We start from the raw sequence: 10,737 nt of genomic DNA on the forward strand, positions 1-10,737 counted from the left end.
TGTGCATGGAGGGCGTATAGCTGGTCGAGCTGTGCGCTGGCACACGCTCCCCGGGATAGGGCATCAGGGGGCTCATTGAGCCTTCCAGGCCGGTACAGGATATCATAGTGGTAGGTGGAGAGTTCTATTCTCCACCGTAAAATTCTATCATTTTTGATTTTGCCCCGCTGTTGGTTGCTGAACATGAACACAACTGAGCGCTGGTCGGTCAGCAAGGTGAACCTTTTGCCAGCGAGATAGTGCCTCCAGTGCCTAATAGCTTCCTCTATGGCCTGGGCTTCTTTCTCCACCACGGAGTGCCGAATTTCAGAGCCTTGAAGGGTACGAGAGAAGAATGCTACTGGCCTGCCTTCCTGATTGAGGGTAGCAGCCAGAGTGAAATCGGAGGCTTCACTCTCTACTTGGAAGGGAATGGTCTTGTCCACCGCATGCATCGTTGCTTTGGAAATGTCCCCTTTAATGCGGCTAAAGGCTGCATGGGCCTCGGCTGAGAGGGGAAATGTGGAAGACTTGACCAGGGGGCAGCCCTTGTCTGCGTAATGGGGGAGACGCCCATTGGGCGTAATAGGAAAAGAAGCCCAGGCACCGTCTGAGGGCTTTGAGATTGGTGGGAAGAGGGAGTTCTAACAGGGGACCCCGTTTTCCCCGACATACCCAAGGATAGCGAGTCGGGTGGTTCCGAACACACACTTGTCCCTATTATAAGTAAGGTTCAGGGCTTTGGCCACTTGGAAAAAATCATTGGAGGTTGGCGTTGTGATCCGGCCAGTCGTGACCGCAGATGGTGATGTTATCCAGATAGGGAAATGTGGCCTTCAGTTGGCACTGGTCCACCATCCGGTCCATTTCCCTCTGGAAGACAGAGAGGCCATTTGTGACACCGAAGGGGACGCGCAGGAAGTGATAGAGCCTGCCGCCCGCCTCGAAGGCAGTGTAGGGGGCGGTCCTCTGGGCGGATGGGGAGCTGGTGATGAGCAGATTTCAGGTCTATGGTCGAGTACACCTTGTACTGAGCTATCTGATTGACCATATCCGCGATGCGGGGTAGGGGGTATGCGTCAAGCTGCGTGAACCTATTGATGGTCTGGCTATAGTCCACGATCATCCTATTTTTCTGCCCAGTCCGAACAACAACCACCTGGGCCCTCCAAGGGCTTGTGCTTGGCTCAATGATCCCCTCCCCGAGCAGCCGCTGCACCTCTGACTGAATGAAGGCCCTGTCCCCCACGCTGTACCTCCTGCTTTTAGTTGCCACAGGTTTACAGTCGGGGGTCAGGTTGGCGAACGGCGTTGGGGGAGGGATCTTGAGGGTGGAGAGGCTGCAAGTGGTGTCAGTAGCGCAGCTGTCGGCATGGGGCTGGGCGGGACGTGTGTGTCAGTGTGTGTGTGTGTGTGGTCAGTAGCGGGGTAAATGGTGAAGTCCCACCAAACTGAAGATTCCTGACAGTGAGTGGTGGGAGGGGCCCGTCATATGCCATAGTCACACTTTGGAAGTCTCTGGAAGTCCAGCCCCAACAGCACAGGTACACACAGTTGAGGCATGACCAGTAGCGCAAAGTCCTGATATTCTGTACCCTGCACCACCAATGTCGCTACACAACCCACCCGGATGTCTGTGGAATGCGATCCAGAAGCCAAGGTGACCCTCTGGCTTACCGGCTGTGTCACGAGTCCACAGCGTTGCACTGTGTCCGGGTCAATAAAACTCTCAGTGCTGCCCGTGTCAAACAGGCAGCTAGTCCTGTGCCCCTCCACCAGGATGTCCATCATTGACCTTGCAAGCTGGTGTGGGGCGGGGCGCTTTGGTCGAGGGTTACGGCGGCCAGAGTTGAACTGCCGTCTTGGTGCCCGGTAAGCACCGGTAGGCCGGGGACGGGGCATGTTGGCACCGACAAAGATGGCGGCCCCCATGCCTTGCACGAGGCGGGCAGGCAAGATGGCAGCCCCCATGCCTCACCCTCAGCACTGCCCGACCCCGCTCGTGGTTCAGACTTACAGACCTTGGCGAAGTGGCCCTTCTTCCCGCAGCTGGAGCAGGTCGCTTCTCGGGCCGGGCAGCGTTTTCGGGGGTGCTTTTCGAGTCTGCAGAAGTAACACTGCTCGGGCTTGCGACTGGCAGCAGCTGTGGTCGGGTTCGGGAATTTCGTGGAATCGTGACTGGCAGCAGCGTTGGCGAATTCGCTCATGGGAACCAGCGGCGGCGGGGTCTGAGGTGTCCACGGGACCGGCGGGGGATCATGCGGCTGGACAGCATCAGCGTTGTGCAGAGCAGCCTCCAGTGTATTGGCCGTCTCGATCGCCAAGCATAAGGTAAGATCAGCATTTTCCAGCAGCCACTGGCGCACATACACTGACCTGATTCCTGTAACAAAGAAGTCTCGTACCAAGAGCTCCGCATGCTGTTCTGCCGTGAGCGTTTTGCAGTCGCAAGTTCGGACGAGTGTCCGTAGGGCTCGGAGAAACTCGGTGCTCGACTCTCCAGGCCGCTGTCACCGCGTAGCTAAGCGATGTCTTGCATAGACAGTGTTCACCGGCTGCAGGTACTGTCTTTTGAGGGTGTCCAGTGCCCCTTCATAGGTCGACAGGCCCCTGATAAGTGAGTAAACTTTTGGGGTGACACTCGAGAGGAGAATTCAGTGCATAACAGCGGGTTCAGTTGCACTAACCTCCTCCAAGTATGATTGGAAGCATGCAAGCCAGAGTTCAAAGGCAAGAGCTGCCTCAGGGTCGGGGATCCAAATCCAATCTTTCCGGACGTATAACGCCTTCCATGTTTTAAAACTTCCAGTCAATAAAATTGATGCACCATCAATAACTCTCTCTGAGATGTAAAGGCGAGATATCGGCTTTTATTGACTAGAAGAAAGAACAAGCAGTGTTTGACCACCATACCACATCCTGGAGACTGAGAGGCCGGGCTCAGGCCTCAATCACCTTTATACAGGAGTCTGTGGGAGGAGCCACAGGAGCAGTCAGCAGGGGGCGTGTCCAGACAGATGTAGTTCACCACACTAGGCACAGCACAAACAGCATCTACAAATTTGCCGATGGTTGGCAGAATTTCAGATGGTGATGAGGTGGTGTACAGGAGTGAGATAGATCAGCTGGTGTCACAGCAACAACCTGGCACTCAGTGCCAGTAAGGCCAGGGAATTTATGGTGGACTTCAGGAGGCAAAGTCTCATCGAGGCATCAGCAGTGGAAAGGGTGTGTGATTTCGTTCCTGGGTGTCAACATCCCAGAGGATCTATCCTGAGCCAAACATATTGATACAATTACCAGGAAAGCATGACAACAGCTGTACTTCATTAGGAGCTTGAGGAGACTTGATACGTCACCAAAGACACTCGCAAAGTTTTACAGATGTACAGCGGAGAGCATTGAAACTGGTTGCATGGTATGGAGGGGCCACCAAGCATGTACAAACAAGCCGGGTGAACTCGGCAGGTCGGGCAGCAGCCGTTGAAGTGAGCCAGCATCAGAAAAAGCTGCAGAAAGTTGTAAACCCAGTCGGGGTAGCGGCCTCCCCAGCATCCAGGTCACACTTCACAACGCAATGCCTCAAGAAGGTAGCATCCATCACTAAGGACCCCCATTCTCAGGACATTTCCTCTTCAAGGAGGTGGTACAGGAGCCTGAAGACACACACTCGACGCCTCTAGAAAAACACCTTCCCCTCCACTGTCAGATCTCTGAATGGACAATGAACCCACGAACACCACCTCAGTTTTGTTTTCCTCTCTTTTTGCACTACTTATTTAATATATTTTTATGTATTTCTTATTGCAATTTATAGCTTTCATTATGTATTGCAATGTTCTGCTGCCACAGAACAACAAATCTCAAGACACATAGCACGCCACTGATATTAGCCCTGATTCTGATTATCGATGCTTGACCCCTCCAACAGAGGGCCATAAAAATCCAATCAGTTCTCGGTTTTCACTGAGGTTTGGTGAATAGCTTCTGTCTGTATTACAACCAGCAGATCATCCCATACATGCTTCATCAGGACATTAAAAGTAGACTGAGTAGAGAGGAAATGCAGTGCAGGTCAGCAACAAGGTGCGAGATCCTGTACATTAGAGATCGTGTACGCTGTGAGTGTACGAGAGGTCCATTCAAGAGTCTTATCACAGTGGGATCGAAGCTGTCCTGGTGGTCCGTGATTTCAGGCCTTTGTACTTTCTGACTGATGGGAGGGGCGAGAAGAGAGAATGTCCGGGGTGGGAGGGGTGTTTGATGATTCTGGCTGCTTTACTGAGGCAGCAGGAGATGTAGACACGGAGGGGAGGCTGGTTTCTGTGACGTCCACAACTCTCTGCAGTTTCTTATGGTCTTGGGCATCTGCTCCAGCTGCGACATGCATAACAGTTAGCAAGGTTAATCGACCAGCATTGTGTATAACAGACTGGCAACGTGTGTAAGTGTTTGATGAGTGATGTGTGACTGGTACTGTATATAACCGGTGTGATGTATAGTAATTGGGAAAATATATAACCATCAGGTAATTCCCTGGCTGATGATTCAGTGAGCCCAAAATTATCAGCAGTTTATACCCCAGAGCTGTTTATGCACAGTGTAGGTGAGTATAGAGAGACAGACAGGTAGGGGGAGGGGAGGATATAACTAACAGTTTACAACAGTTATTTTTCCCCACTGAATTTGGGTGAAACTAGAACAAGAGGTCATGGATTAAAGGTGAAAGGCGGAATGGTTAAGGGGAACTGGAGGGGGAGATTCTTCAGTCAGAGTGTGGAACGAGCTGCCAGCGGATGTGGGCCCAATTGCAACATTTAGGAGAAGTTTGGATAGGTACGTGGTGAGATGTGTATGGAGGGCTATGGTCCTGGTGCAGGTTAAAGGAAATAGGCGGCTTTACAGATCAGCATGGACTAAATGGGCTGAAGGGCCATTTTTTTTTGCACTTTAGTGCTCTATGACTCTAATAAGTAGAAGCACAAAGGTGTGAACTGCGGAATTAGGTACAAACAGCTGGTGAAACCTTGCAAAGTAATGCTTGTGAGATCATACATAGACAGCAAGTGTGAAACTATGTGTAAGACCATTAGAGATAGGAGCAGAATTAGGCCATTTGGCCCATCGAGTCTGCTCCACCATTCCATCGTTGCTGATTTATTATCCCTCTCAACCCCGTTCTCCTGCCTTTTCCACATTAACCATTGTCACCTTGACTAATCACGAACTTATCAACCTCCTTGCTTTAAGCATATCCAAATGACCTGGCCTCCACAGCCATCTGTGGCAATGAATTCCACAGATTCACCATCCTCTGGCCAAAGAAATTCCTCCTCAAGTTTGTTCTAAAGGGGTGTCCTTCTATTCTGAGGCTGTGCCCTGTGATCGGAAACTCACCCACTATTGGAAACATCCCCTCCACATCTGCTGTCTAGGCCTTTCAATATCAAACAGGCTTCAGTGAGATCCCATTCTTCTAAACTCCAGTGAGTACAGGGCCAGAGTCATCAAATGCTCCTGATACATTTACCCTTTCATTCCTGTGATCATTCTCATGATTCTCCCCTGGACCCCCTCCCACGCCAGCACATCTTCTTAAATATGGGCCCAAACTGCTCCCAAGACTGCAAGTGTGGTCTGAGATGAGCCAGTATACAGGAAGAGTGAACCAAAGGGTGTGCACAAAGAGCAGACACAGCAAAGGGCGTGAGATTGTGTGAATATCAAGAGAAGGGCTGTGTAAAACCACGTGAGACTAGCGAGGGATGAGAAGTGAGTAACCACAAGATTCTGCAGAAATCCAAGGCATTAACTGCTGCAGGAGCTCAGGTCAGGCAGCATCTATGGAGGGGAATAAACAGTTGATGTTTTTGGCCAAGACCACTGATTTCCAGTCCTGATGAAGGGTCTCTGCCCAAAACTTTGACTATTTATTCTCCTCCATAGACCTGCTGAGTTCCTTCCACATTTTGTGTGTGAACAGTGTGACTGAGCCTGTGTGTAGGCAAGTGTGGTCTTGTATGTGACTGGGGGTGTATGCGTGAAATCTTGGGCTTTGCTCATATAACCCCTGCCCTCTCCCTATTCCCTAGGAGACATTGGAGGCCACATGGGGCTCTTTATTGGAGCGAGTATCCTGACCATCCTGGAAATCATTGATTACCTGTATGAGGTGAGTACACCCTGCCTCTCAGAGACCAGGGGGAAGCAACTGATGGCCTATCCCATGTCCTGGGATCTGATCTGTGAAAAGTACACACCAGTAAACTTAAATGAAAGCATAATCCAGAAAAATGAAGAAATGATCACTATTCAAGGAAAGGTTAACCAATGGAAGAGCATGAGCCTCCATGAAAGACATCCCCATGATCTGAGCAGACTAGATGTCAACAAGGAAGCGTCGAACACCTGGCTCAGCATTGGAGGCCTCTTCCCAGAAACAGAAGGATTTCTTGTGGCAATACGGGACCAGGTGGTTACCACAAAAAATATCGAAAATACAACAAATTCAAGACAATAAATGCAGAAGATGCGAGGAGAAACCAGAGGCAATCCGAAACATCACAGGATCCTGTAGCAATTTAACTCAATCTGATACTTACACAGGCACAATCAAATGACAAAAACCATTCACCAAAATCTTGCTTTAAAATGAAAACTAATAAAAGAAATCATACCTCACTATAGCTACAAGCCTGATCTAGTTTTAGAGTCAGAATCCCACAAATTATATTATGACCGATCCATTATTACAGATAGAACCATCTATAATAACTGGATATAATATTACAGGATAAACAAACAAGAACTTATTTAATAAATGCAGCCATTCCAAACACACATAACTTACAGAAATCAATAAGTGTACAACCCCAGAAATATGCTGAATTAAAAGAGGAGATTGAAACACTTTGGAACATAACATAGTTTACATTGTCCTGATACTAATATCTACAACTGGGGTCATCCCAAAGTCACTTCACTATTACATTAAACGATTAGGCCTAAACAGAAAAATATATGTAAATCTCCAGAAAGCCAGAATACTAAACACCACCAGAATAGTCCTAAAGTTCCCAGCAACTGAGAAATGAGTGTATACAGCAGGTCAGGCAGCATCCGTTGAAAAGAGCAGTCAACATTTCGGGCCGAGACCCTTCGTCAGGACAGAAGGAGGGGGCAGGTGCCACATAAAGAAGGTTGGGGGAGGGTGGGAAATCAATCAGAGGAAAGATCAAGGGGCGGGGGAGAGGAAGCAGGGAGGGGATAGGCAGGAGAGGTGAAGAAGGAATGTAAGGGGAAAGCATTATGGGTAGTAGAAGAAGGCAGAGTCATGAGGGAGGTGATAGGCAGCTAGAAGAGGAGGCAGAGTGAAAGTGAGATGCGGGAAGGGAGAGGGAGGGAATTACTGGAAGTTGGAGAATTCGATGTTCACACCAAGGGGCTGGAGACTACTCAGACGGTATATGAGGTGTTTGCTCCTCCACCCTGAATTTGGCCTCATCATGGCAGTAGAGGAGGCCAGGTATGGACATATCCGAATGGGAATGTGAAGCAGAGTGGAAGTGGGTGGCAACCGGGAGATCCTGTCTGTTGTGGCCGATGGACGGAGCAGAGGTGCTCAACGAAGCGGTCCCCCTACATCTCCTCTCTTACCACCACTCAGGGACCCAAACAGTCCTTCCAGGTGAGGCAACACTTCACTTGTGAGTCTGTTGGGGTCATCTATTGAATCCGGAGCTCCCGGTGCGGCCTCCTCTACATCGGCGAGATTGGGGGACCGCTTCATCGAGCACCCCCGCTCCGTCCGCCACAACAGACAGGATCTCCCGGTTGCCACCCACTTCAGCTTTGCTTCACATTCCCATTCGGATATGTCCATTCATGGCCTCCTCTACTGCCATGATGAGGCCAAACTCAGGGTGGAGGAGCAACACTTCATATACCATCTGGGTAGTCTCCAGACCCTTGGTCTGAACATCGAATTCTCCAACTTCCAGTAATTCCCTCCCTCTCCCTTCCCCCATCCCAGTTTCACTCTGCCTCCTCCTCCAGCTGCCTATCACCTCTCTCATGATTCTGCCTTCTACTACCCATAGTGCTTTCCCCTTAGATTCCTTCTTCACCTCTCCTGCCTATCCCCTCCCTGCTTCCCTTCCCTTCCCCCACCCCTTGATCTTCCCTCTGATTGGTTTTTCACCCTCCCCCCTCCCTCTTCAGTCCTGATGAAGGGTCTCGGCTCGAAACATTGACTGCTCATTTCCACGGATGCTGCCCGACCTGCTGAGTTCCTCCAGCTTGTTTGTATGTGTTGATTTGACCACAGCATCTGCAGTGCACTTTGTTGAGAAATGAGTGTGCTTGGCTTTACCGCACCTCAGGTTTTCTCAGCTTGAGCTGAGATAAAATAAAAATAATAATACTAAATAAACAAGCAATAAATATCAAGAACGGGAGCTGAAGAGTCCTTGAAAGTGAGTCCATAGGTTTTGGGAACAGTTCATTGGTGGAACAAGTGAAGTTATCCCCTCTGGTTCAAGAGCCTGATGGTTGAGGATAAACTGTTCCTGAACCTGGTGGTGTGGGTCCTGAGGCTCCTGTACCTCCTTCCTGATGGCAGCAGTGAGAAGAGGGCACTGCCTGGGCAGTGGGGGTCCCTGATGATGGATGCTGCTTCCCTGCGGCAGTGGTCCTTGTAGATGTGCTCAGTGGTGGGGAGGGCTGTACCCATGATGGACTGGACTGTATCGACTACTCTTTGTAGACAGCCCAGGCAGACTGCACTGGAGAGGGTTCAGAGGATTTTGGCTGGGATGGAGCATTCGGTCACGAGCTTGGCCTGTTCTCCCTGAAGCGAAGGAGGTTGAGGGTTGGGATGGGGGAAAGAACGGACAGGAGCGTACAAAATCATGAGGGCTGGGGCAGGGTAGAAACGAGGAAGAGAGAGAAATCATCCTCTAAAGCAGTTATGCCTGCAGCTGCAGGGCAGAGGTTCTGGGTGAGAGGTAGTGATTCAAAGGGGATGGGTAAAGAATTTTATGACCTCAAAGTGAACCTGGAATCTATCTATCTATCTATCTATCTATTTATTTATTTATTTATTTATTTATTTATTTATTTAAAACGGACCCTGTCCTATTACCAGAGGGGCAGGGGCAGGGAGAGGAGAAGGGGACTGATGGGTAGGAGAAGAAGAGACAGGAGGAACGGTGGGCAATTGAGAAGGAAGGAGAGGAGATGGTTGGGACTCCAGAAATCTCTTAGCACTAACTGACTCGCATCTTACCCTGCAGCTATTGCGTATCCGTCTGCAGAGAGTTCTGCGGCCACAGCCTGCGCCCGTAAATAAACCGCAGGACACCATTGCGACCCTGGGCTTGGATGATGTCAAACTCGTGAGTAATCGCAAGACCTGGGTTAATCAGAACAGGACGTCTCACCACTTGCCCCGTGGTGTGATGCTCCCTCAGTACCACCCCTCTCACATTTAGGATAAGTTGTCCGGGTGGAACTCAGGATGAGCTGGGATTCACACAGTCTCTCCCTGCCTCTGGGCCTTTATAAGACATTGGTCAGACTGCACTTGGAATATTAAGAGCAGTTCTTATCTAAAAAAGGACGTGCTAGTATTGGAAAGGGTCCAGAGGAGGTTCATGTGAATGATCCCAGGAATGAAAGGGTTAACATATGAAGCATGTTTCATGGCTCGGAGCCTGTATTCACTGGAGTTTAGCGGGGGGGGGGGGGGGGGGGGTCTCCTTGAAACATATCCAATAATGAAAGGCCCAGATAGAGTAGATGTGGAGAGCTGGTTCCTAGTCTGGGGCCAGAGAGCACAACCTCAGAACTGAGGGACGTCCCTTTAGAACTGAGATGAGGAGGAATTTCTTTAGCCAGAGAGTGGTGAATCTGTGGAATTCATTGCCACAAATGGCTGTGGAGGCCAAGACATTAGATATATTTAAAATGGGGGTGATAGGTTGTTGATTAGTGAGGGGTGTCAAAGTTTACAGGGAGAAGGCAGGAGAATGGGGTTGAGAGGGATAATAAATCAGCCATGATGCAATGGCAGATAAACTCGATGGGCCAAATGGCCTCTGTAATTTTAAACATGTCATTCTGCAGATGCTGCAGATCCAGAGCACACACAAAATGCTGGAGGAACTCAGCTGGTCGGACAGCTTCTATGGAGATGAATTACAGCTGACATTTCTTCAGGGCTGGGACGGAAGGGGGAAGATGCCATCATGAAAAGGTGGGAGGAGGGGAAGGAGGACGTGCTAGATGGTGGGAGGTGAAGCCAGGTGGGTGGGAAAGGTCAAGGGCTGGAGAGGAAGGAATCTGATAGGAGAGGAGAGTGGACCGTGTGGGAAAAGGAAGAAGCAGGGATGCCAGGGCAGAAGAGGTGAAAAGGTAAGAGGCCAAAGTTGAAAACAGGAAGGAGGGGGGAAAAGGTCACCAGAAGGAGAAATGGAGGCTCATGCCAGTAGATTAGAGGCTTGCTAGAGAGATTATGAGGTGTTGCTCAGAGTGGCCTCATCGCGGCAAAAGAGGAGGCCATGGATCAACAGGTCAGAATGGGAATGGCTGGCCACCAGGAAATTCCACATCTGTCAATGGGGGGGGGGGGGGGGGGGGGGAGGTCAGCAAAGCGGACACCCTCAATTTATGTCAGGACTCACCACTCACCAGTGCAGAGGAGCACCAGATACCCTGACAGATTCACAGGTTGCCTCACCTTGAAGGACTGTGAGGCCC

The 10,737-nt window shown here is 50.1% G+C and overlaps 1 protein-coding gene across 1 annotated transcript in view; it reads left to right on the forward strand.

Annotated features, from left to right (window-relative positions):
* Positions 1-9,470, forward strand: part of asic4a (acid-sensing (proton-gated) ion channel family member 4a) — a 235,017-nt gene extending 225,547 nt beyond the window's left edge. The window contains exons 8-9 of the mRNA XM_059965977.1: positions 6,072-6,151; positions 9,273-9,470. Of these exons, the coding sequence (XP_059821960.1) occupies positions 6,072-6,151; positions 9,273-9,470 (278 nt within the window). The remainder of the gene's footprint in view (positions 1-6,071; positions 6,152-9,272) is intronic.
* Positions 9,471-10,737: the final 1,267 nt, after the last annotated feature.

The sequence above is a fragment of the Hypanus sabinus genome, chromosome 4, assembly GCF_030144855.1.
Source record: "Hypanus sabinus isolate sHypSab1 chromosome 4, sHypSab1.hap1, whole genome shotgun sequence".
NCBI classification, from domain to species: Eukaryota; Metazoa; Chordata; class Chondrichthyes; order Myliobatiformes; family Dasyatidae; genus Hypanus; species Hypanus sabinus.